The 27323-nt window shown below is 42.7% G+C and overlaps 1 protein-coding gene across 3 annotated transcripts in view; it reads right to left on the reverse strand.

Moving 5' to 3' along the window:
* The window catches only part of DIPK1A (divergent protein kinase domain 1A), a 419807-nt gene that overhangs the window by 242849 nt on the left and 149635 nt on the right, over positions 1–27323 (reverse strand). The window contains exons 2-3 of one of the 3 annotated variants that reach the window (XM_069232363.1): positions 21691–21778; positions 12131–12196 (exon numbers count right to left, since the gene is read on the reverse strand). In XM_069232363.1, coding sequence (XP_069088464.1) covers positions 12131–12196; positions 21691–21693 — 69 coding nt within the window. In that variant the 5' untranslated portion in view covers positions 21694–21778. Of the gene's footprint in view, positions 1–12065; positions 12198–21690; positions 21779–27323 lie in introns of those variants that run through there. The other 2 variants (XM_069232364.1, XM_069232365.1) reach the window with 2 other exon arrangements.

Consider the following 27323-nt stretch of genomic DNA (forward strand, 5'->3'; position numbering starts at 1 on the left):
CCTCCAATGCCTCACTTCCTCCTGAATGTAGCCCATTCCACAAGTCAGTTGTTGAGTATTATAATTAAATAATCACCATTGGTTGTATGGACCTTTCTTAGTCGACAAAGATGACAAACAGCAATCATTTATATCAAGCACCATGAACAGTGAAGTCCAACTGGAACTTCACAAGAGTCGATAGAGACTTGGGGGGCTCATTACGACTTTGGCGGTCAGTCTACGTCAGAATGACCGGCCCGGCAGGAAACTCATTACAACATTGACGCCGGCTCGTAACCGTAATTCAGGCAGTGAAAAGCACGACAGGACTGTCCCGACGCCCCTTTTTCGGCAGCCTTTGCATCACGGTCCGACCACCATGCAAAGGTTGGCAGAAACGGGGCCCATTATCCTGAGGGCAGCACTGCCCTGGCGGATTACGACCACCAGGCTGTCGAATGTCGGACCGTGGCGGCTCCGCAACAGTCGTAATGTGGCGGTCTGACCTCCACTATGGCGGCAGTCCGACCGCCACCGGGAGTGCACACTCGTAATGAGGGCCTTGGTGAGAGTTCAAATGGTTTCATCAACAAATTTAATAACTTCTACAATTCAAATAAGCCATTAGTCGATATTTCAGGACAAGATAAAATACCACATTAGTAAGGAGTACAATTTTTATTTTATTTTTTAATGGAGAAAATGCAGCAAGTGTGTTCCACAAAGAAAAATCCCTGATCTAAATTGATAAGAGTTTTTAGACATATAGGGCAATTATATTCAATGCAAAAGGTAAGCTGTCAATATCAGCAACCCAAATGAAGGGCTCAGATGAGTGAATAAGATTGCATAAGCGTGGAGTCTCAACACTCAAGCAATTGAAATTAGCAAAAGCTAGAAAGTATTCTCAGCTCAAAGTCGGCAGACATTCCTAAGGTCTGCTCCCTAAGTTCTGCGGCAAGGTCTCCGTATCTAATCTGAGTGAGAAAGGGAAGCTCTCTGAAAGAAGAAGGCTCCCTAGACTAAGGGACACACACTAATATAATTCTACAAAACATCAATAGAAACAAATCTTATATCCCCTGTTCCCCACAACCAATCAAGCTCCAGCAAGCTCTGGGAGTAGGTAAACTCCCTAGTTTCTCACATGTTCAAGGGCATGATTCCATAGTTCATTGTGGTTTCTTACTTTGACAAACCGCACCCGTCGCGTATTTCACTGCCTGTAAATCAGGCAGTGAAATGCGCGATGGGGGTGTGCATGGGGGTCCCTGCACTGCCCATGCCAACTGCATGGGCAGTGCAGGGGCCCGCAAGGGTAAGGCTGGTGGAATATGACTGCCCTGTTGGATCTGAAACAACACCACCGGCAGACTTCCTTGTGGCGGGAGCCTAGCGGTGGTGGTGTTTCATCCGTGGTGGTTCAGCCACATTCATAATATGGCGGTCCAGACCGCCATGTTCATAATGACCACCTTAATATGGCATCAGTAGTTAGGCTATCTTAAGACATTGTAATATGTTGATTCATGTCTTTAGTTATAATGCCTAACAGTGAATATGCACTACAAATTTTGCATTATTTGTGTATTATCCAGTATTGAAATTTATTTTCAGTTAAATGCGTTTAATTTGCAAAATGAGGAAATTCACTCTATCATCAACATTGTCAGTAATTGTTTTGTTCATCTCCACACACTCAAATTAATCCTACTATGTTCCCACATAAAATAACCAAGGTCAAAACCTTTTGATCTCATCAAACTATCCTATTATAACAGTATTTACCAAGGCCTTCCATCATTCTGCATTCAAAAACTTCCAGGAGTCCACAACTTTGCTGCTGCTAAACTATTCCTGGGATGAATAAACAAACAACTAATTTCTCACACTGTGCCATATCAAACCCAAGTCATCATCCTTGCACTGAGCATTCCAGAACAAAGTCTGACAGTTTACTGTAAAAAAAAAAAAATTCTCACCAATACAACGTAGTCACAAAATCTGTTTACGGTCTGATAATGACCTTTCCATCCGAGGATTTCCATGATTTTTCTATACATGGACAGACGGTTGAATGTTCGCTCTTCAAGCTTGCAAACTGTAGAACCTCATACTGTCTCAGATCACCTTTCTGTCCAAAAGCCTCAAAAAGCTTGCTATACTAACTGTAACCTTTTGTCCTCTGTAGTTTCTTTGCTTCTCTGTCTCAGCACAAAAAGTCTGTAGTGAATGCTCATGGAAAAGGTCAAAAATAAATAAACATTCACGTACAAATCTATTACTACACATCGTTTTTTCAAGTAATTTTGGAGGAAAACAAACTATCCTGTACTTTGATTAAATTGTCAAACCCTGCGAAAAAAGAACTTTTAAAGAACATGTTTTTCAAATCCCTGTCTCCTGGGTGCGTGGCCTGACTGCCGACCACAATGGCTGCTCAGTCGTGAAGCTCCGGGGAATCCTGTCCGATATTCCCTGCAAGCAGACTCCACATGGACGATGTGGGCCCAAGACCAATGTATGCTGCCCCAACAGACTGCCGAGGGACCTGCCAATGCTGCAATAGACATAGCTGTGGGGTGAGGAACAGGCACCGGATTGAATGGATACCGCCCCTGGGGCCTGGCCTACTGCAGATTGTGTCTCCGCCCGCTAGCCCCTGCCAGGTGGAATCTCAGATCGGCATATGCTTGGGCGCCACCAGGACATTAAATCCTTGGCCTAGATCTGGGCCCCATGTGAAGCCTCGCTTCGACTGTGAATTATCTTGAGACCTACACCCCCAATAGCAGTGGTAAATCATTGGCCCCTTTATTTCCCCACTCAGCCTGCCGGCATTGTATCAGTTGGACGTGCTACCCACGTGGTACACCCCATTGACTCCAATTGCTGGATGCCCCCCAGATAAATACTTACCCACTACAGTGCCGCATTCTTGCCCATACTTAACCTACGAGACTAGGAGCATATACCACTCGCTCCTTCCCACTGCAAAGTTACTTGCCACGCTCAGCGCATTAGATGTGGCACAGAAGACTGTGCCAATACCTGGCGAGTTCACATAGCATTGAGACATGGGTCGGGGCCACCCCAGGCAGAAGCAACTGTCATTTGACACTAATAGGACCCCTAAAAAAGCCCCTATGGATGGCTCTACATCGGCGGACTCGCAGCGTGGTGCAACGTCTGCCCCTCCCCCAGATGGCGCGGAGGCAATTATGGCTGAGCTCTGGGTAGGATTCCAGGCTATAGACTCCCACTTCGACACCCTGGATACGAGACTAAACCGTATGAACGAGTGCCTAGACTGCCAAGCCACTAGAATGGATGGAGCAAAGTGTCGGACTTCAAACGTGGAAGATGGCTGTGCTGTCACCCCCAAAAGTGCCTGGAAAGGGTAGAGCACCTTTTAGGGAAATGCAAGACGGTGGCCTTCAATAATGAGGACCTGGAGGTGGGGTCACGTCGCAGTAACGTTCGCATCACAGGGGTGGCATAGACAACGAATACTTGTCAAATGGATAGCTTTGTGGAAAAGCTCCTTGTGGAACAAGTTGGTAGAGGCATTCATCTGCATTTTTGTTGTGGAGAGGGCACATAGAACGATGGGTCAGCGGCCTGTCCCGGGGGCCCCCTTATGCCCCATAATTGCTAGACTTCTTAACTTGAGAGACCGGGATACTACTTTGAGGTTGACCCGTGAAAAAGGGCCCTTGCGGTATCAGAAGATGTCCATTTCCATTTTCCCAGACTTCACACAGTTGGTCCAGGATGCGCATCCCAAATATGCAGATGTTAAGACAATACTTCAGAAAAATAACATTAGTTATGGCATGTTATATCCAGCACGATTACGCATTGAACTGGAGGGCAAGCATCACATCTTCACCTCTCCTACTGAGGCTGCATCGTTCTGCAAGCTATGCCAACTTGGGAAATCAGCGCATAATTGCCTGAATTCAGTGGACTTTGCCCCCGCTTCGCCACATCTGTCGCAGGAACCCGGGCTTCCAAAGAGGGTCCCTTGTGCTGAATCTTCCCCCTCGACGACGCTGACAACATGCTTGTTCTATGGGATCAGAATGATGATACCGCCCTATGATAGTAAAAGTTTATTTTAGTGCATTGTCTGCTTTTATACGTTGCGTTTAACACCCTTGAGCTAAGGACACTTTTCCCACTTTGGAGTGTTGCCGCAACCCAATGGAGTATGCCAATATAGTTACCTGTTTTGACGTGTTTTTGTGCTTAGGAATTCATGTGGACTGTATTCACCAGTGTGATTGGAGGGATCTGGGTTGGATTGTTTATGTTATGTTCTATCACAACTACTATCACTCTTTCCACTCTGCGGCCTGTCTAACTCACCTAGCTGGTCTAAATAGTTCATCATCACTATATTATGCCACGTTACTCATACTTTTGTGAAGACACTCACGTGAGAGACTTGGAACATTAGGGTCCTGAACAACCCTAAGAAAGGGAAGCTCATACTTTCGTATCTTAATAAAGCATAAAGTTGGCATTTCTTCAGGAAAAGCATCTAGCTCCTCGCCCTGTTCACTCCTATGCTATTACAATGGAGCCAACACAGATATTTTGCATGTTACAGCTCCTAATCCCGTGGGGTATCTATATTGATCCATAAGAGTGTCCCTTTTACATGCTGTGCTGTTGATTCTGATCCAGAGTGGCGCTACTTGTTGATACAGGGAGACTTGGCGGGGGTTCTGGTTCTATTAGCTAATGTTTTGTGCTCCAAATGTTGATTCCCCAGACTTGTTTTATAACCTTCAGGTTTGACTGGACTGCATGATGATAGACCATATACTCATGGGGAGGACTTTAACATTGCTGGTGCTTATTGGGCACAACGGGCTCCGCTGGCATAACCAAACCACACTTTCTTCGCGTACTAATGGACCTCTTGGACACTGTCCAACTATCGGATGCGTGGCGCACCCGACACCTGCATGCTTCCGAGTTTACATCTGATTTGTCTCCGCACAACACGTGGACATGCATAGACCACTGGTACCTTCCCCCCTCTGTACTTCTGTGGCTTACTGATATTTTCCAGTTTAACTTCTACCACTCCGTTATCCAGGACCTGACGTTTCCCAGTTAATGCACTGCATGATGACATGGTTTGTGCTGAGTTTCGGGAGGCTATTATTGACTACTTAACATTGAACACTGGCTCAGTCCAGCGTTATTCCACATTGTGGGAAGCCTTCAAGGCTTACATAAGAAGTATCTGTATAGCCAAGCATGGTGACATCTTCCAAGCTATTTGGGCGAATCTTGCCAGAGTGGAGAAGCAGCTTACTGATCTTGATAGCCAGACATGCATGCATGCATGCCGAAAACACATTCATGATTGCAAGATCAGAGTTACTGCATAAGTTTAATGACCTGGCTGTGCGAGAGGCCGCTCATCTTGGTAAATATGCAAGAGCCCGCCAGTATGGAGAGGCCTGGGCGAACATTTGCTCACCTCCTGCGCCGCCAGGACCAGACCTCGTATATTACGGCCTTACACTGTGCAGACGGCACCTAGATTACATCCAATGCGGCCATAGTCTCTGAATTCACTGCATACTACTGTCAACTATACACCTCTCGGGCAGATCCGCCTGCTGCTGATTTGACGGAATACCTATCGAACATTGCCATGGTGTGGCTGGATAGCGGCCAGCAACAGTTCTTAGCTGCCGCTATTACGTGCAAAGAGATATCCCTGGCGAACTGATTCTTTGAGCGGATCGAAAGCCCCAGGACTAGATGGTTTTACAGGGGATTTTTATAAGGCCTACAAAGATATCCTGACTCCGTATCTGCTAGAGATATACTCTCTACAGCTGGGAATTCTTACATTACTGTTGAAGCCTGGCAAGCCGTCTTATATATGTGCCTCCTATAGACCACTGTCGCTGCTGAATCACGATAATAACACATTGGCCAAAATTGTCACTACCCACCTTGCTCTCCTGACAGATAAAATAATTTCCCCTATCCCATCTGGGTTTGTTCCTCATCGTTTAACTGCCATTAACTGACGCACCATTTTAGCAGTGATTAATCAAATTTCTCCAGACCTACTGGCAGCGGCAGTGCTCTTGAATGCCGAAAAAGCATTTGATTCTCTTGAATGGACCTTCCCCCATGCCACCCTAACAAAGTTGGGAATACCAAAAGGATTCAGAGACTTAATTAGGTTACTTTATTCAGCCCCTGCGTCAAAGATGCACATAAATGGCACCCTCACAGAACCCTTTTCCCTTACAGGTGGCACCTGGCAGGGATGTCCGCTGTCTCTATTGCTGTTTATTATATCTATGGATCCACTGGTGCGGTATTTCCCAGAACGCCACCTAGCTCAGGGATTAAGATTTCACTGAGGCCCTCTTTTAGCTTCCTTATATGCCGATGACATTCTCCTGTTTGTCTGTCATCTTTCCATCAACCTTCCTCCCCTTATTAGGGAGGTGATAAGATTTGGTACTTTCTCTGGTCTGACCATAAACTGGAGCAAATCGAAACAATTTCCGCTAACTGATGCAACTACTCCTTGCCCCCTTGACCATCCACTGTGATGGTGCGAAGACTTGCCAAAATCTCTTGGCATTTATCTGCATAGAGGTAGGGCTGAGATGGTCTGTTTAAATTACAGCCCAGCGATTGATAAACTTACTCCCAGATAGAGCGTTGGATTTCACTCCCCCTCTCCATGGCCGGTAGGTAGCTATTATTAAAATGGTGGTCTCTCCCCCTTTTTTATATCTATTTCTCAACATTTCGATTGCTCTATGCAATAGTTTTTTTTATACTCTTTGTAGCCTGCTCCAGGCCAGACTCTTCTATACGAGCGGGGAAGATTTTCGGTGCCTGACTTTCGTCTCTTTTTTTAGTAGTCCAGGCACACTTTGCCTATTTTTTGTACCACCCAGACGCCCGACTTCAATATCTGAAACCTAAGCATGCGCAGGCTTCTCCTTTTTCCCTCTCCGTGATTCTGCCACATGGCCTTCCCAGGACCACAGTTGAAATCCAGACACTTGCCACCACATGCTGGGCATGGTTCAAGCTGCTCCGTTATCTAGGCCATGACCTGTTGTACTACCCCCACCCTCCCCGATTAGGGAACACATGGCCTTCGATTACACTTGAGAGGTTAACCCAGCGAGTGTTGACCGCCCATCATCTCCATACATATAATAGGGGACCTCTTTAGTGAGACCACACTGAAAGTGGTTGCTGCACTGAATGTAGGACACACTACAATGTGCCTAGATAGTTATATCCTAAATCGCTTATATATTACCCTCCGCGCTACCCTGCCTAACCACCCACATGAACCAATTGAATTCACTCTACTCTCTAATTATTGTGGCCCCTGATAGCACACACTAGATATCTCGTCTCTACAGCGCCTCCCTCAGGCTACGGCCTGTGGGGGCGGAGAAATCCAGATCCCACATGGGAGTGCGACTTGAGGTATCTGCTTTCAGATCAACAATGGTACTATTGCTGCACACAGACTAAACTTATCTCCAACAATCTGAGGCATAAACTATTACACTACAAATACCTCCACCGCACTTATGTAACACCGCAAAGGCTCGCCAAATTAGAACCAGCCCGATCGCATTCCTGTCCAAAATGCTCGGCCGAGAGTGCTGACTTTGCTCATTTAGCCTGGACCTGCCCACCGATCCGCATATTCTGGGACTCAGTGAATACCATCCATACAGAACTGACAGGACACCTGCTCACTGCTAGCCCACTTTTGCCGTTATTGGGCTATGCTAGGCCATTACCTCAGTCTATCAAACGTTTTGTCACACAGGCTTTCCTTCTTTCGAAGCCACAGGTTGCACTCCACTGGGGCAGCAATACAACCCTTACTAGGTCCGCATGGCTGCGTGACCGGTCTTATTGTGACACCACTAGTGAAATTTATGCAATGCTACAGCCACCGTCCTCCCATCCTAAATATATATGGTAACCATTTCAAAATTATCTCTCGACCCAGCCCCCCACACCCCCCCAAACAAACTGAAAATGTAAGTGAGGCTGATTCACTTCCCCAACACAAAGCCACTTTGGCCCTCTCTCTCTGTGGGCCCTATGCAGAAAGTTCCCCAGAGGAACTGGGTAATTAATGCCCCATGTTTTTTCTGTTCTTCTTCTCTATGTCATATCTAAACTCCCTACTGTAGCTACCTACTGCATTCCCACCCCGCAAAGTTAGATTGCCCCTTATTCATCTACTAGCTTTTGAACTGCTGGCAGCATAACTTCAGATCAGGACTGTGGTGATGTTTCTATTATGAGCTAAGTGGTGATTGTACCTGTCGTCTTAATGTTTTTTTTTGATTTGTTATACAGCATAAAATCAAAATAAAGTTTAAAAATAAGATAATTTAAAAACAAGAACCTTTCCCCCCCTACAAACGGGGTTGCATACAATCTGCTTAAACTACTGCCTTACCCCACCTCTCAGAATTTATATATCTCCTGGTTTGTCGATTTTGGCCCTCGGTCTTTCTTCTTTTCTGTTGCCCCCATGCCATCAACCATTAATGAATGACCATAAAAACAATAAAGGTTCAAACTGAAGGCTATTAACGTTTGTATAAAATGGCAGCAAGGAAAATCTTGAAACATTAACTCATGGCCATCTTGACTGTCTTTAATTTTCACACATTTATGAGGAAAGTGCACTCTGGGTCATACCATCATCCAGTTTAAAAGGGATACATCTGTGACAGTTGGTCACTGGTGAGTGGTTCAACAATATAGCTTAAAGCCAAGGGTTTAAACCCTTGTAATACAGCCTCCAAGCCTTCCAGAGTCCTCAAAGTTGACACTATTCAAATATCCAAGCATTCCTGAAACTATTCCATGCAGAGACATCCATTGCCTACTAAGATTTCTGCCATGACAGGAATGTCAATGAGTTCTTCAGCAGCCAGCTGTGACTTAACATGTGAGCTACTCTGCAATTCAATGCAAAGAATCTGCCCCAAGAAAACAACCTTTCAGAGTTATTGTGTTCAGTAGAATCCTAAGCAAAATAATTTTGTTTCAGGTTAGAAAAAAATACTTTGTCCCAAGTTTATGGAAATGAAGATGTATTAGTGTTAGACTTTTCATCCTTGGCGTGGTCTCCCTTAACTTTTTGCCTCTGTTCCCCAGGTTGTTGATGTGTGCTGGACTCTGATTTTGCTGTTTTTGTTACTTTGGGCACTTTACCACTGCTAACCAGTGCTAAAGTGCAAGTGCTCCTGTTTAAAATGTGTACGTAATTGGTTCTCCATGATTGGCATATTTGTTTTACTGTTAAGTCCCTAGTAAAGTGCACTAGAGGTGCCGAGGGCCTGTAAATCAAATGTTACTAGTGGGCCTGCAGCACTGGTTGTGCCACCCACATAAGTAACCCTGTAAACATGTCTCAGACCTGCCATTGCAGTGTCTGTTTGTGTAGTTTTACACTGTAAATTCGACTTGGCAAGTGTACCCACTTGCCAGGCCTAAACCTTCCCTTTTCTTACATGTAAGGCACCCCTAAGGTAGGCCCTAGGTAGCCCCAAGGGCAGGGTGCAGTGTATGGATAAGGTAGGACATATAGTAATGTGGTTTATATGTCCTGACAGTGAAATACTGCCAACTTTGTTTTTCACTATTGCAAGGTCTGTCTCTCTCATAGGATAATATGGGGGCTACCTTTAAATATGATTAAAGTGTAGATTCCCCTAGAGAGTAGATGGACATGTGGAGTTTGGGGTCCCTGAACTCACAATTTAAAAATACAACTTTTAGTAAAGTTGGTTTTAAGATTGTACATTTGAAAATGCCACTTTTAGAAAGTGAGCATTTTCTTGCTTAAACCATTCTGTGACTCTGCCGTGTTTGTGGATTCCCTGTCTGGGTCAGTTTGACAGTTGGGTTGTTTTTCACCTCACACTAGACAGTGACACAAAGGGAGCTGGGGTGTAACCTGCATTTACTGATTAGCCATCTCTGCTAGGAGGGAGGGGTGGAGTGGTCACTCTCATCTGGAAGGACTGTGCCTGCCTCTGACAATGCAGACTCCAACCCCCTGGTGTGTGTCTGAGGCCTTGCCTGGGCAAGGCAGGATTTCACAAGTAGGTGTGAGTCCCCTTTGAAGAAAGGTGACTTCAAAGACTAAAATGGGTATAAGAAGGGCACCCAAATCTACAGCCTTTAGAAACACTTCTGGAACCAAGAGGAACCTCTGCCTGGAGAAGAGCTGATAGCTGAGGAAGAAATGCTGCCCTGCGTGTGACTGTGCTTTGTGGAGCTTTCCTGCAGTGCTGCTTCTGCCAGAGTAAGAGGGCAAAGACTGGACTTTGTGTGCCTTCCATCTTGTGAAGAAATCTCCAAGGGCTTGATTCAGAACTTGGCTCCTGTTGTTTGAAGTCTCAGGGACAGCAAAGACTTCTCTCTGCCAGCACCTGGAGTCTCTGGAGACACTCCTGCTCTGACAAGTGGTGCCCGATCCAGTCCCTGGGCCCTTGAAAGAAAAGCTGGTGGAAATCCAAGAAAATCGACTTCGGACGTCTCCGGACCGACGCCGCTGCTGAATCCGGTAACGCCGCCTGCACCCGACGCCGTGACCTTCGCTGGAACGCAACGCTCTTCGCAGGCCCGACGCCGCTACAGCCCCACTGAAGTCCGCGACTCCGTGGAAGTCGCCGCATCACGTCGTGACCGACGCTGCTCGAAGTACACAGATTCAACGTTTCGCACAGACGCCGAGATCCCCGACTTTGCGCATCGGCTTGTTTTCACTCTTCACCAAAGGTACTGTACTTGGGGGTCTACACGACTCCGTGTTCGGCGGCGCTGGTGTTGGCTTGTTGGGAACAACTCCGTCACGACGCCGTGTTAACATCTCATCAAAGCATTTTTGTTTCTAAACGCTATATTTGAGTTTAATCTCTAAAAACCCATAACTTGACTTGTGTATGTCGGATTTTTGTCGTTTTGGTCTTGTTTTGTTTAGATAAATATTTCCAATTTTTCTAAACTGGTGTTGTGTCATTTTGTAGTGTTTTCATTAATTTACTGTGTGTGTTGGTACAAATATTTTACACCTAGCGCTCTGAAGTTAAGCCTACTGCTCTGCCAAGCTACCAAGGGGGTAAGCAGGGGTTAGCTGAGGGTGATTCTCTTTTACCCTGACTAGAGTGAGGGTCCTTGCTTGAACAGGGGGTAACCTGACTGTCAACCAAAGACCCAATTTCTAACAATTAGCTTTCAGAAATAGGACTTCAGATTTTAGAGTGATCAGTGAGTCATCCAAATAAGGGAAAATGGAGATGTTTTGTGCCCCCAGTTTCTCAAAAATTCATAAAGGAACAAGTTAGTATTTGGGAGGGGGTGCAATGGTGCATAATTCAGAACTTGTTAAACTGAGATATTTGGATCATGGCCTTCTCTTTGTGGACAAGAGAGAAGCTTCCTTATTCTCGGTACAGCGCCTGAACTTAGTTTATAATCCACAGCATTGCCTGCCATTGGATAAATATGGAGATGGGGTCTAATAAACATTTATCTTCTAAAGCATCATTTAAGTTAGACACTTAGATAGATAGATATTTGATAGTTGAATGTGTCAAAATTGTTAAAACTGAAATCAGTCGGACAGATTGCAGAAACAATGCAACAAGTAATACCACATTCTACAGAGAGAATGAGGGAGCAAATGTGTGGAGAAAGTTCTTAATAATTCTTTCAAACGGTGTGTAAACATTCTAAAGAGCTGACTTCAACACCTGAAAATGGACAGGTACAAAAAGTATTCTTTTAATGCATTTGATTGAACTTTTCTGCAAGAATTCTAATCCATACCTAGATTGTTAACGTTCCTACTACCACATGACTGCAAAGCAATATCTCTGTGAGATTGCTGCCCTGTAACAAGAGGCTCTACAATGGAAATTCTCTCATTGGAAGCAAAATGATGTCTAAAAGCTTTTCATGTATTTCTCACATGCTTCAATTGCCATGGAAAACATCCATGTTGCACTGACAAGACTGATCTGACCTACCGTATTTTGAATTGGACGGGTGGAGTCGCTTGACTGACCAGTAGTAGGTACTTATAATTTCTTACCCTGCACAGAAGAACATGGTGACCCACCATAAGCCTTCCAGCCAAGTAGCTGAAATTACACAGGATCTAGAATGAAAAGAGGTTAAAGAAGATATGAGCTCAGCAAAGCAATGGAAATCTCACTGGAAAGCAAGCTAACATTCCAGTCCAGATTCCAGCAGGCAAAATGCAGAAATGGCAAAATAGGGAAGAGCTGAGAAAGTGGGTTGAAGTTACAGAGTCAAAAGATCCGATAGTGTGCAGACAGTAGGAGTTACAACAGGCCCATACAAAAAATAAATACAAATAAAGATTGTAAAAGATCAGAAGCATTTACGAGACAAGAGTTTGAAATAGTAGGCAGACTGAGTTGAAAAGAAGGCTAAGATCACCACAATTATAACAGAGGGCAAACCAACACCAAGACAAAAAAATAAAAAATAAACTCCAAACACAAACATAGAAACAGAACGCCTGGTCTTTTTTTGTCCTAAATAGTAAGGACATTTGGGATCTAGTCCGATATTTTGCCTAAGAGCTACTAAGAATTCTCTTCTCTGCAATTCATTCAACTAGATCCTGGGAATTTTAGATTATATTATGTAATATATAGTGTTAAGTTGTAGAGCAGGCATATGACAGCCAAACAGAAAAGATGAGTTGCTGGAGGAAATCACAAAGAGTCAGAAGATCAGACCTCAGAGATCTGCTAATAATAGAGAATTGAAGCACTTGTAAATGGAACAACAGGAGGGAGAGGATGGGGAGAGGGTGAAAGAAGGGAGAAGACAGGAGAGATGTGGGAAAGAATAAAGAGCAGAAGCAAAGGGTACAGGAGGGAGGAGAAGAGGCAAGGAGAGTAAGAAACAAAATATAACTGTTTTTACTGAGGAACCACTCTTGTAAGGCACTTTAATATCCCATTAGGATCTCTGGGTTCTGATGAGACAACTGGATCAGAATAAATATGCAATTAGCAAGCAAATCCCTAGGAAGGCTATTCCAGATTAGGGAAGTCTAAATGTAAAATCTGTGTTTCTTGTGGTAACATGTATGAATATAAGAGTACAGATGTAATTGCTAGAGGAGCCCCAGAGGGACAAAGAAGGTATGTAATCTTAACCATTAAATGAAGTTGGAACCTAAACTGTGGAGGCATCTGAAGACATGAAGATTCTGAAGGTGAGACAGGTTTTTGTAGGAAGCCAGTGTGGAATATTTTCTCTTTCTGATTAGCAAGGATAGTTAAAAAGAACGGGGGCAAGAAACTATACAGCTTCTTTCCAGCAGGGACACCAAGCAGAGAAGAAAGATGGTTCAAAAAATATTTCTAGATAGAAAAAAGATCAAAGGTTGGTGGCTTAGAATCATAGAGAGAGAGAAGAAAATTCAAGAGACTACAATGCCCAATTGAAGTGACATTAGAGGAAACACCACTGAGAGCACAAACAGCTCAAGAGAAAACGGGCAGCCCATATAAATAGGGCAGAAACAGAGAGCTGCCTTTAATGAATGAGGAAGTATGAAGAGAAAGGGGAAAAGATAAGCAACCCGAAGCGAAAGAGGCTGGCAGTAAAAAGAGGAATAGAAGAATATGCGAGATAGTTACCAGAGAGCTAGAATGTTACTGGTAGAGCGCTGCATGAGACTGGACACAGTTGCACACTGTAGCACAAGTTACTAAATAGTCCTTAGTAACTGATATTCTGCCACAGATCAAGAAAGTGACCTCTGCCAGTTTCTTTCTTCCAACTTCTCCCAGGCAAGTCTATCCACTTTTCACACATCTTTTGTAGCAAAACAGCATTCCAGGCCATAATTCCATCTCACAGAGTATGGGGAATCCCTCCGTTTGGATCTTACCAAAATATCTGGTGTCAAAACTCCAACCAGTTAAAAACACTGTGGTCCAACTCTGTTTTCATACATCTATCATATCTACAATGGGTCCACACAGCCAAAAACATCATATTTGGATGTCTATACATCTGACGTGGAACTATCAAGCAAAGAGGTCAGGTCTGGCTTTGCTTCAAAACTGCTTTGTCGAATACGTACCACACCATGTAGGACTGCCAATTTCTTAGCTGATCTATCTATATTCCATGTTTGATATAACTGTCATGTGTTTTTTAATTCTCACCACCAAATTCTAGAAAAGTCTTTTTCACTTTGGTTAAGTGCAATCACCTATCTTTTAGTAAGCAACTAAAAACCTAGCTATTTTTTTAATAAAGTACATGATGTTGCTGTGCACAACAGCTAGTATCAAGACACCCTTTTCTGGTTAACAGTTGTGTTTTAGACATCTCTATTAATTCATGTGCGCATTTATTTGACATCAGAGTTCAGTGTTGCACTGTTCTTTTGCAAACTCTTTTAATAAGCTTACATTTTACTTCCTGTTAAAAGTGGAATGGACAATTGCCTTTGTTTGCATGGTAGTATACATATTTTAGTCTACTTTTTAGCTAATTTTGTGTTCACTCTCTGGCATTTCTCGTAAATTATATTTTGCTTATTATGCCCACTCACTCAGTAGACTAGCCACATGGAAACGCTATTTTCCATCATGTAATTCACACAAAGATTAAGAAGAGTGTGTTGCGATACCCAAGTGAAGTAGGCACTGAATGTGACATTTGACATATGAGGCCAAAAGGAATATATGTTTTCCATAGGGCAAGAAAAGTGACTGTAAATAGACAAGCCACTTAGAATCACAGTGCTTTCACTTGTTGAAACACAGACCACTACCATTATGAGGCATTAAAGTAGCCTTATCACAAAGACCCATCACTGCAAACAGTTCAACTGCTGCACACCCAGATAACTCACATTGGATGCCATCAACTAATGGAAACCAGACATCAGGCCTGTGAGCCAGGTAACCATCATACCACTAAAGGCCACCATGGTCAATCCTGTTACGGTAATGCTGGGAAATGGAGGCAGCATGCTAGACAACCATCAACAACCTGATTCAGATGTGAACAAAGGGCTTAAGATAATGCTTTTCAGGTGGGGGTTTCTACTTCGTGATAGACTGAGAAAGGTGAAAAAGTATGCTCAGTTCCTAAAGGGAGTATATTAACCAGGTAAAACATTAGTCTTTCTGGAGTATACTAATCCAAAAATAACAAATAGTCTGTGATTGGTACACTCTCGCACACATATTGCCCCCAGCTGGTCCACTACTGCAGAGATTTAGACAATTAGACTTCTAAGATACCATGATTTAAGTAACAATTATAAACATTATTTTTATTACAGAAGGTATTGAAAAGAAACACGAGCAAATTTTATGTATGTGACTAGGAACACACACAAGATTACAGCATGCAAATGAAAGGGTCCGACCTCTCCATTCAGACTGAAATGTTTAAGTAAATTAACAAAATAAATAATAAGAGAGCACTTACTATACTGAGTGCAGATGGGGCTTTCTAAATATCAGATAAATTGAGGCAAGGTGCTTTGGGCTAAGCTCTGAAAAAATGATAAACCAGTGATATAATGTTCAATTCTGAAGCTCTGGGTTAATCACAGGCCAGCAAGAGAACTTAAAAGAAACTCCTATTTGAATAGTCTGCAAATTGTATTGTTGTAAAAATTAATTTATAAGTGACATCTAAGGGCTTAATGAGCTAATATGCATAACCAACAGTCATTGTAAACATGGGAATCAAGGCTTGCAGCAATTGGTTGCAGCAACTTAGGAATATTATCTATGAGACACCAAGATTCACTTTTCCTAAAAAAAAAAAATAATAATAATAATTAGTATTGAAAACGGTCCCTTGTTTGCTACTCCTTTGAGGCACTCTATGGTTAACCAATGGGTCAGAAATGACAAGAAAAAAAGAAAGATTGGTCTCCCCAACATTTGCCATAGTACCACCAGACCTGCTGACAAATGGTTACTGAACGCAGTCACTGGATACCTTGAGTATTTGTAACTTTTCAGTTTGATACGTCCCAGACAAGATTAATGTTAGTGACTGAGTAACTTCCACTTGGAAAGCCAAACTCAATTGGTCCAACAACTATAAAGTTAATTTGAGCTTCTGGAAGCTCAATCATAAAAACCACTGGCTATTAAAGTATTACCTACCTCTACCGGAGTTATCTAGCCACTGGACTGCTCCAATTTTGCCAAAGCACATAAAATTGGAGGAAAATGAATGACAAATATTTTGTGAGACAATGATTCTGCAACAATTAGAAGACCCTCATGGGACTTTCAAACTAAAATTGGCCTAAATATGAACATATTATCTTTCTTGATAATTCCCCCCTAGAATGGATCCTCGAATCTTATCTTGGAGTATGCTGCAGGGATGATACCAAATGGCACGGCAAGCCAGACAGTGAAGAGCATAACTATTCGTTCACACAGAGGGGACTTGAAAATATTTTCAGCAAGGAACAGAGAGACTGATAGCAGTGTGCCTATGTGCATTTCCATGTATGTATGTAAAATTAGTGTCTATTCTCCACTTCCACCAAACCTTTGCATTGGGAACTTTTTTTTTAACATCAAGCACCAGCTACAAAGCAGAAGCAGTCATAGGGCATTGTAGCAGGTCACTTCCAATTGGCCGTCCACATGCTTGCTTCTCATTCTTTTAACTCAGAGGTCACAAGTGATTACAAATTTCAACAAGATTGCATATCTACTCTTTTCATTATTTTGCACAAATAATTACTTTCACCAAGCATACAATCTAACCTTTCGCAGCAATAATCAAGTCTGTTCAATCTATAAAGGTACACTTGATATACACAGTCCTGACATCAAACATTTTAAAATAACACTATATTGGAAGTACATTTTATTAAAAATAGCCAGTTTATTTGTAAATTATCTTCAAAGGAATTACAGCAAGTGTTTTTTTCAGAACTAATAACAAACCGGAAGGCATCGAGTACAAAATAATTGCACGAGGATAATGCACAAAGGTATTCATGGTGGGCTATCGGAATGGGCCTCTATAAGAAAACAAGATTCTTTGCAGATGTCCCCCCCAATTTCTTGCCCCCATTTGATCTGCTGGATTCTGGTTTTCTACTCTGAGGGTGTCCTGGGTCCTGCTAGTCAGGCCCCAGTACCAGTGTTCTTTCCCCAGAAAGTGCCAAATGCCTAATTGTAACCCAATTGGCAAAGGCTTTAGCTGGCATGTAAACTCCTAGTAAATGGTACCCGTGGAACCCAGGGCATGGGTAGTAAAGAGGGTCCCTAAGGGCTGCAGCATGTATTAGGCTACCCTAAGGGACCCACACACAAACATATGCAGATTGCCACTACAGAACACATGCAATGGTGCAAACCATTTAAAAAACACAACATTGCACATACCCTGTGTGCAATGCTCACTACCACTGCATGTGCTATTCGTAAGTCACCCTTATTGCAAGCTTTACAAACCCTAAGGCAGGGTGCATTATACTACATGTGAGGGCACCTCTACATGAGCAGATGTATCCCTGTGATGCCTAGTTCCATTAGTAAACCCTGCAAGTGTTGAGGAAGCCATTTTGAGGACATGTACTCAGCATTGTCATTACGAGTTAGCCAGCTATATGATAGCTTTGCTGAAAATACAGGTGTTAAGTATCAAACACCTCGAGCCAGTACCATATTTATTACGACATGCACCTATAGGGCACCTTAGTGTCCCTTAGTGTGCTGGTTGACGGGTCCCGACCAGCCTGCCACCACAGATGAGACTCTGACCCCCTGCAGATGAGAGCCCATGCTCTCAGAGGCCAGAAACAATGCCTGTTCCGGAGGAAGATGATCATACCTCCTCCAGCAGGATGGCTATCAACTTAGCATATCAGGGCCAGAGGCTTCAAAGCCAGTGCTGCCTTTAATATGCGACCCTGGCTTCCCCGAGACCTGTAGAATGCCACCCCATGCCCTGAGGCACATTTGCCACCAGAGCAGATTGGAAATTAGTAATGCAGGAAGACTAGCAATTTAGCATATCAGGGCCAGGGGCTTCAAAGCTCCTGCTGCATTTGATATGCGACTCTGGCTTTCCTCTAGACCTGTAGAATGCCACCCCCTGCCCTGAGGCCCATTTGGCGCTAGAGCAGGCGGAAAAGTAGTTATTCTGGAGGCATGTTTCACTTCTATGGTAGTCACTCCCTGTAATGCTATATGTATTTAACCACCGACTCCATCTTGACCACTGACTCCATATTGTGCTCAGCTTAGCTTCAAATGCAGTCACATTGGTGGCATAGGTATTTTTCCGCCCACAGCTTATTAACGTGTTTTCTCTTTTCTCATCAGGGAAGGGAACATAATGAGGGGGACAAAACCTTGATAAGGCTGTACAAGGCTGAGAATGTTTATGGTAGAGAAGGGTACAGCTTGGTCTTGAAAATACACCTTTGAATCTGGCCAGCTTCTACTGTGTTTTTTCCATACTGACCTGATTTGGCCAGCACTTGAATTTCACAACTTACTCGAAAGGGGGGGCTGGGGGGGGGGGTTGGGTCGGGTGTCTCAAGTTTGTTTAAAGTATATAAGGTGGGGAAGCTTGACACTGGGAGAGAAGGAACTCATTTCTGAGACGCACTGCTCAAAGTAATCCTATTGGAGTTGGGTTCTTCCGTCTTAGCTGTCAAGGGTTCCACAGCTTGACGTTGGCAGATAAAGGATGATGTTGGATTCGAGCCCGATGGTGATGCATTTTTAATTCTTGATATCTAGCTTTACTGTGTGCATACATAAATATACATAGTCAATGCATATATGTTCATCGTTGATGTATTGCATTTTCTTTGATTATTATTATTCCACTACTGGGATTATTTGAAGAGTTGCACGCGTATTGCTGCATTCACATTGAGTACTACTGTTATTCTCTTCATATACATGAAACCTGGGAATTGCCTTAATAAATTCATTATTCGGACGAAGAGTGCTGCATTCCTTGCATTCTTTAGCTCCGTTCCGTTTCAGTCTGAAGCAAAGCAGAACACACCCCTAGGGTGTAGTACTTGAAGTGGACACTTGAGGAAGGGTTTCACCAGCTTGTTTTGGTGAAACTAGGAACTCTGGATCAGGAATATACCCACTCTCCATGGCTCATTGGCTACTACCCTACACTCCCCTTAAGGCCCCGCAATTCAGTATTTATGCCCCCCCTCCCAACACCTGGAACTCAGATTTGTCAACTGGGAACCAAAGAAGGACAAAAGAAGAGCAGTCACTGTGAGAACATAGGACCTAACCACCACTTGGAGCCCTACCATGTCCTGCCCTGCTGTTTGAACTTCTACAAATGCACCGATCCGATTGGTTCAAAAGCTGCGCATCCTCCCAAAGCTGTGGAGGACTGTCCCATGCTTCAGCAACCAGGCAGTATCTCCCTTGGGGTGGAGGAGCCACCCCCTGCATCTGCAGGCACCAACCCCATCGATCCGGTAGCCTGTGTTGTTGGCCAATGGGCCCAGTGAGAAAGCAGCACAACCGGAGGAGGTTCTTGAGGCTCTAGGAGGTCATCCATGTCTCTCTAGCAAGTTTCAAGATGCTAGACCCTTCAGTAGTCCTGCTGCACCAATACCCTGGCTACTGAGGCACGTGCGCACCCCACGGCTTATTTGTGCCCAGCCCGGACACCACAGTCACCAAAATTTAATTGCATGTTGAGGTACTTCAAGACAGCTGAGCTCCACATCCAGAGTGACCCTGGTGTTTTGATACTCTCCCCTCTGCAGGATGACCAAGAACAATGGGAGCCTACAACTCTAAAGAGCCAGCCAGAACATCTACACCGAACCTCCCAGTTTGAGTACAAGTCCTCTGCCTGCGTCCCCTTGACCTAAGAGCCCACATGAGATGAGCACCACGTTGGGTTCTGCCAGACTTGCCCTCAATCCCCCCCTTGCAGACTCTGATGTTTTGAGAGGTCCCTTTAAACTTTTACTGCTGTAGCGCTTGAGTCTACCAAAGCGACCACCACCTCTGCACCCGGACACGCCGGGGCAGGTAAACTCCAAATGGTGGTGGTACTTGGGACCTAGGTCTTCCAGCACCTTAAGTCCTAAAGGATGCCCTCTACAACTGTTTGCAAGTGCACCTATGCAGTGCATGTTTCTCCCATAGTATAATAATACTGCATTCGAGGCTCATGCCTCAAATGTGACAGCTTTGCCATAGTAGTAAAAAAAAAAAAATCTTTGTTTAAACACGTCTGTAAAACAATATACTCACACACAATAAAACCCCCCGGACCTCATATGTACTTTCATTTAATAATCCTTTAAAAGCAAACAGCTCCAACCCCCCCACACTTGATCGCCCTTTAAAAGTATGACATAAAATTTATGATGGCCACCATCCTCCCATAACTCTTCCTAAAATTTGACCCATTTTGACCAATGGTAATCTCTACTATGATTCTAACCCAGACTTGTTTATAAAAACTTTGCTAATGCGCAGGCTACATCAAAGAACTCCATGATTGTGAGAAGTGCCAGTGCCTCGTTACAATGACAAATGCCATATTTTAAGAAGAGCTGCTTTAAAATCTGACATTGTATCTTATAAAAGTGCAAGCAGTCTAATAAATAATGAACATTTGTGTTTGTCACCCGTAACCCACAGGTACAATTTGCAGAGTAAAAAATGCATTAAATTTCTCTACTTTTAAAAACCGGACATCCAGCACCGCTCAAACGTTTAATAGCAACATGAGGACATGGGGATTTGTAAGTACTAATATATAAGGGTACCACCTTAAGTTGTCCCAAGACTCTAGCATATAACTTGCAGAGAGCTTTCTTGCAACATAATTGAGGTCTGTTATCCCAGATTCTATCTTGCAGGCCTCTCTCAATAAGTGGGATGCCTCTGTTACTCTAAATTTGCCAACCTTTAACATTGCTGCGATTTTCACTAATCTATTCCTAACCCAGCCCGTTTTAGTTCACGGTTTGAGATTTCCAGAGCACAAAGACTTGACACTTTTTGATCTTCTGAGGTCCAGAGATTATTCCAGAAGCGTAGAGTAGCCTCAAAGGCTAGGAAATTCCTTGAATGCAAGTGCTCTTCAAGCGTATGGCCAGGCACATATTGCTTTTGTGCAGCTCTACCACTTTTTTCAAGCATTTACCCTCACACTTCTCTCAGCTACTGGCTCTGTGTGTACAACAAATGTTCAACACTCTCCTCAGATAAGCCTAAACTGCTTGACCACACTACATAAACAGCACACTTGGGATTAATAAAGTAAGCCTCTGCTAACTAGTAAGGGTCTTCTGGACTTTTTACATGGTGTACCCCTACACTGGTACACTACATAAAAAGCCCAGCTTCCTACAGCCGCACACTGGCAGTCTGCAACCTGAAAGAAACAGCTATTATTCATATAGCATTAAAACCAACAACTCAATATTACAGCAATAATATAAATAACTAACACTTTCATGGATAGAGAAAGACACCCTTGTCAATAATAAGTGGCCTTTGCCCCGTCTAAACAACAGACTCACTGTTTGTATAGAGTTTTTGCTTTTCCATGTTTAACCCTAAGAGGTTAAAATGAGTGTTTCGTATTACTTACCATTAAAGATGGTGATCCCTCCAATCAGAGGTTAGCGAAGTGCCAGTGTTCTAATGTTAACCCAGGGGGTATCTGCACCGTACTGGATCTGTAAACAAGCACAGTAATTCGAAGACTGTTAGCACAAGCAGTATAATTAACACCAGCCATTAAAAGGATCAGATGCATGCTAAGGGTGTCAAATATTAAAATGCTAAATGGTTAACTGGCAATCACAGGATTACATGTGTGGGTGTGCTATCACCCAGATCATTTGTGTGACAGTGCTGCTCAAATTGCGGGGGTCGAGGACAGTGTTAAACTCAAGAACTATGATGCATTGTATCCCTAGAGATAAGATTCAAACCCACATGTTAAACACAATCAATAAGAATGCACAGATTTTTTAAAAAAAGGGAGTTTGAGATAGAAATGATGAAAAACAACAAGATTTATTAAATCTTACATGCAATACAAAATTTGATAAGTGTTAATGCAGCAGCAATTCTCATTTGAATCAATTAAAAGACAGAGAAATCAATTGCCATGAAGGCTAATAGTTACAACCATAATGCAAGAAGCTAAATCATAAAAATAAACAAACTCTCAAATTTGCAACATCAGGCAGCATTCCCAGTAGAAACCCAAACGTGTCTTTCTGACCCCAAAATCTGAGGGCTTATATAGCCAATTCCACCATAGCAAATTATGTAAAGTGTGAAGTCAGCATGGTGTGAGCTAAAATATCACTATTTCAGTAAATCACATTGCAATAATCTAAAACGACATATAAAACTACCATCTTAACACTATCACACTGCATGAATATTGATTTCCCCTTCTGACCTAATGTCATCTGAAGGTGTAACAACAAACGAGTTATATAAATAACAGAAAAACATTGTGAATGAATGCAATACTTTGTGCTAGAAGGAAGAGCTACAGAAAGTAGCATAAGGCTTCCTGCAGAGAGTTCTTGGAAACCTGCAATCATTACCAAACAAACAGTGCACATTTTGCTGGTTGTGGTGTCAAGCGAGAAATATAAACAGACAATGAACACTGTGAAACGGCAGCCATATTGTAAAAGATAAAGACGAGGCCTAAAGGATGTTTAGTCTAGTCTATCGCAGAAAACACATTAAAACATGACATAACGATTTAGTTTCAGTCATAATGGCTCCATGCTAATGCACATATATGATTCAAATGTTCAATACCTTCCACTCATGCATACTAATTAAGACGCCAGTAATTTAAGTAAGCATTAAGAAGGTGTCAGCAATAGCGGCCAAAAGATTAAAACAAAAGAGTAGAAATGTAGGACAACTGTCTGATTAAGCCAATATCTTTTAAGTCACAGGACTCAAAAAATCTAATAAAAAAAAAAAAAGCCACAACACCTACTGTGCAGGTAACATCTTGAAGCTACTTTTCAAAAGTTCTGATTTGATTAGTGTGAACCCACATCACTGTACCAGTGGAACCGGACTGCTCCTAAAAATATTTAAAGTTAATTTAGCAATGCATCCATTTTGCCTGCATTTGTAAGCGTCCAAGGCCTCCATGGCACAGCGGGTCTCGCGTTAGCAAACTGAGGCAAAAAGCAGACGTCCGACAGTGCAATATCTGTTCCTTAACTGTACACTGGGGAAGCAGGACGGTCAAACTTCAACTTCGACAGACAATTAAGAAAATAATAGATATGCACATCAACTTTGGAAGTGATCCTGCGGCAAATATTGGCTCTACCCCCTCCTCAATGCTTAATGATTAAAACACGTGGGCACAATGAATACAAGTCTATTGCACAGACAAGCGACAGGGTGTATGGTAATAAGAGTCGGTAGCATAACATCAGTGATAAATGTCAGTACCATAAGTGTGTTGACAGTAACATTAACTTGCATAGCAGCACCACTGTGTACACATCATTACATTGTTTGTACAGCATTAATTGTGCTTACAGCACTGAACTTAAGTGAGCAAAATGATGTATGTATGGGTGAAGACACCCCATTTCATGTCATATGTAAACTTCTCTGGGTGTTCTTGCCTGAAACAAGCCAAAATCTTATGACCACAAGAAAAACTGATTAGTTAGAAATGGGAGTCTCAACTATAGCACCAAATCTTGGCAAAGAGGTTCTAAAAGGAAGACTTACTTATGCAAATGTCAAAGTTTGAGCGGTAAAGTGAGAAATCCTCTTCTTGGTACCTATGCTTGAGATTCTGAGCCATGATCTGAATTGCATACAATGACAATCCCCGGCTGCGCATGAGCAGTCAGTGGCAATCAAACAATCATGGCTACTGACTAGCCAGCACAGGCGTTTTCAGTTTTTGTGGTCTTGGGGCTGTAAAAGGAAGTCAGTCAAATGACTCTTGGAGCTCACCTATGCAGTCTGAGGTTCGGGGGGGGGCAACTTTTCCACAAGCCAAGCACCATGGGCACAGTCCCCTCTTCGCTAGCCCAAGGATCAGCAGGTGCTTTCCAGCAGTTGAAGCAGCTTCTCTTGCTAGGTCAAGCAGACAGCAGGGCAGTCTTTGTTTGGTCCTCTATCTGGTTCATATGTGATTTGAGGTCTGGGTGCCATATTTAAGTACAGAAAGTGCCATTGGATGTGGCAGTTACTAATCAATGGAATACCAGGTCCTCTCCTGCCTGATGGCTTTCTGAAGTGAGTGGCACCTACCTAGCTGTATGTTTTTACATTTGCATTTAAGCAGCATTATTATCATTTGCATTGCACTTCCATTGTTTTAACATTGGTCATGACACGTGCATTAGTTTAGCTTGGGTATTCATATCTTTGCAGGTGTGGATAGCACCTGCTCTTTAATGGCTTCTGGTGTGGAATGTTTGCATTTTGCACTATTTAGTCACAATTTAACTGAACCTCAAAAGGCTTTGAATTTCTTTGCTATTTTGCACCAACACCTTTGCATCTTTATTATTTACTTCTTTTCTTGTACACTTCCCCTTCATGTTTCCAGGCACCATTGGCTATTATCAAACTTTAGATAATTGAACATTACATCTTGTAAAGCTGTGGTAGTGAAATGTCTAAATGGGGATTTGTGCTGTTACTTTGTGCTCCACCTTAACATTGGTTATGGTGTCTGCAATCTTGCAACTTCTGTATGTTTAGTACCTGCTAGCATTAGCAGAATTTGATGGAAATAGCACTGGGCGCTTAAATTGTGTTTGATCCGGGACGTCTGTATTCTGTTAACTCATTTGTATTTTAACGTAGGGCCTGACTTAGAGGTTGGCAGGTGGATTACTCCATCACAAACGTGACAGATATCCCGTCTGCCGTATTATGATTTCCATAGGCTATATTGGAATTATAACACGCAGACGGGATATCCGTCACACTTGTGACAGAGTAACCCGCTCCGCCAAACTCTAAATCAAGCTCTCTGTCTTAAAAGGCTGTGAATTTTATGCTTTTGTATTTCTGTTTTGCAACTTGCAATGAACTTGATTAATCATGCAAAAAATAAAGACTGATTCATTGACTGATTGAACATATGCAGAAAGAGAAGATGAATTGTTATGCTTTCTTCTGCTTTACACAGAAGAGCAAGAAAATCTGGCATTCCATCCTGCTCTCGATCCGGCAGTCACCATTCTCTATACATTCTGAAAAAAGCTGTAAACACCTCGCTGCATATGACCACCCAGTTACAAGACTCCTGCTAAATAGAATCCACATCTTCTTCTCAGCTTTTATATCCACGTAATTAGTAAACTCCAAAATAGTTCTATAAACATTGCCACCTGCAACCCAGTAACGTTATGTTAAACAACTTGTGTAAAGCACCACAATCACCCTGAACGGTAAAATAGCTGAAAAGAAAGCAGTGGGATCTAGACATTATGGAGATTCTTGTGTTTGTATTATGAATTCTAAAATAGTTGTTTTTAACGTCTTTCTAAATCCAAGATCTCCTTTCTCAGCTTGATGGTCTTTGGGGGACTATTCCAAATGTATGGTAACCATCTAACTTTCCAAAAAGAGAACAGCACAAAGAAGTTAGCATTTGCTTACTTCAACGCTTGCAGAGGAATGTTCTTTGTCACCTTATCTAAAGCACTGGGAGGTACTGTTAAAGACTTGGTTAACAGATGCATGGGTTTTTAAACAGTATTTAATTTCCTCACTACAAGCTATTATTATTACTTTAGGTGTGGCGATATTTAAGTTCAAATTCAGGAATCCTTAAGGTAGCCTGAACTCTGGAATGGAATCCATTGTGTTTATTTTCGGTCGGTAATGCATTACTCTATTCCTTCAACTAAAAACCAGTTGTATGCCATTTTCATAATGCTAAAGCGTGGTCCCACTCAGTGCATTAATCCAGCAAAGGTTGGATATTAAAAAGAAGTGTTAATAATTGCACTCTTGTTTGAAGTGCCAGGCCTAACACCTCAAGGACGACTTAAAGGGGCATGGCCAGTCTTCTGCACTGCCTTGTTGAGCCCCGATTCTCACCAGTACAGTTCTCGTCAATGCAACTTTCCACAACTGTCACCACGTGCTCAGTAGCACTTGAATGATGGATCCTGGGAGACAGAGACCATCCATTAATATACGGTTGGTATACATCATGGTTTTCTCTCCACGTGACAGTGACCAGTTAAAACCCTGTTTGTAGTCTAAACAATTATATAGCTGTCTTTTGCTTAAACCTAAACCGACCTTTTACTGAGGTGTGGAATTGTATAATCTATCTACTTGTCCAAAGGACGGTATACTTGTACTGTACAAAATCCACTTATCTCTTCTGATGTCATGCAAAGAGTTGGCAGATTATGTCAGTGTTCTCATTATATCGGATCGCTGATAGAAATAATCACTCAGATTATTTTAGGGTTAACATATCAGGGATTTGATTCCAGGAAGACTGATTTTGCTACCTTTCCGCAAATATAGATAGATACAGGAGCTTGAAGTGGGCGGGAAGTGGTAGATCTACAGTTGGAATGCACTAGGAGTCTATGCACATCCACAAACTAACATGTTCACCTACTTCTCTGCAGTATCTTCCTAAACTGGAGAAGGTTGTAAACTTACTTCTTACAAGGATAAGAGTAAATCTTTTTCCAGGGTGAGGGAAAAAGGGGTGCAGGCAAAGAGAATTTGCAATCGCTCAGCAGATTTTCATATTTGCATATATAGTGTGTATATTTCCTCATGTGGAAATGGAATTCACAAAAGGTTGCTAGGAGTATGGGTTTCAAGTCTACTCCTGTAAAAGCTTGTGATTCCTGAAAGTCGTAAATCTGCAATAATGCAAGGACATTTATTTGATGTGGAACTTTTGTGATTTCCTTTAAGAATCAGGCCCTGAATTTCTTTTCATGTTTACTATGACACTGGTTCTCCATTATTAACTGCTTCGATGCTAAGGACGTACTGGTGACGTCCATAGCACCAGTGCTCAAGTGCTATTGACGGCTCCAGCACATCCTAGCACATGAGGCAGGAAATCCCTTAGGTGCAAACATCAGAAGGATTTACTTTTTATTTTTAATTCCACTTCGCGCTACTGGGAAAAAGCTCCCTGGCAGCCCAAGACTTTAAAAAATGTAATGTGAACTGGTGCACATAGCGCCGATGTCATTATATTGAAAGTGAAATGAG

The sequence above is a fragment of the Pleurodeles waltl genome, chromosome 4_2 (assembly GCF_031143425.1).
Source record: "Pleurodeles waltl isolate 20211129_DDA chromosome 4_2, aPleWal1.hap1.20221129, whole genome shotgun sequence".
In the NCBI taxonomy this organism is placed as follows: domain Eukaryota; kingdom Metazoa; phylum Chordata; class Amphibia; order Caudata; family Salamandridae; genus Pleurodeles; species Pleurodeles waltl.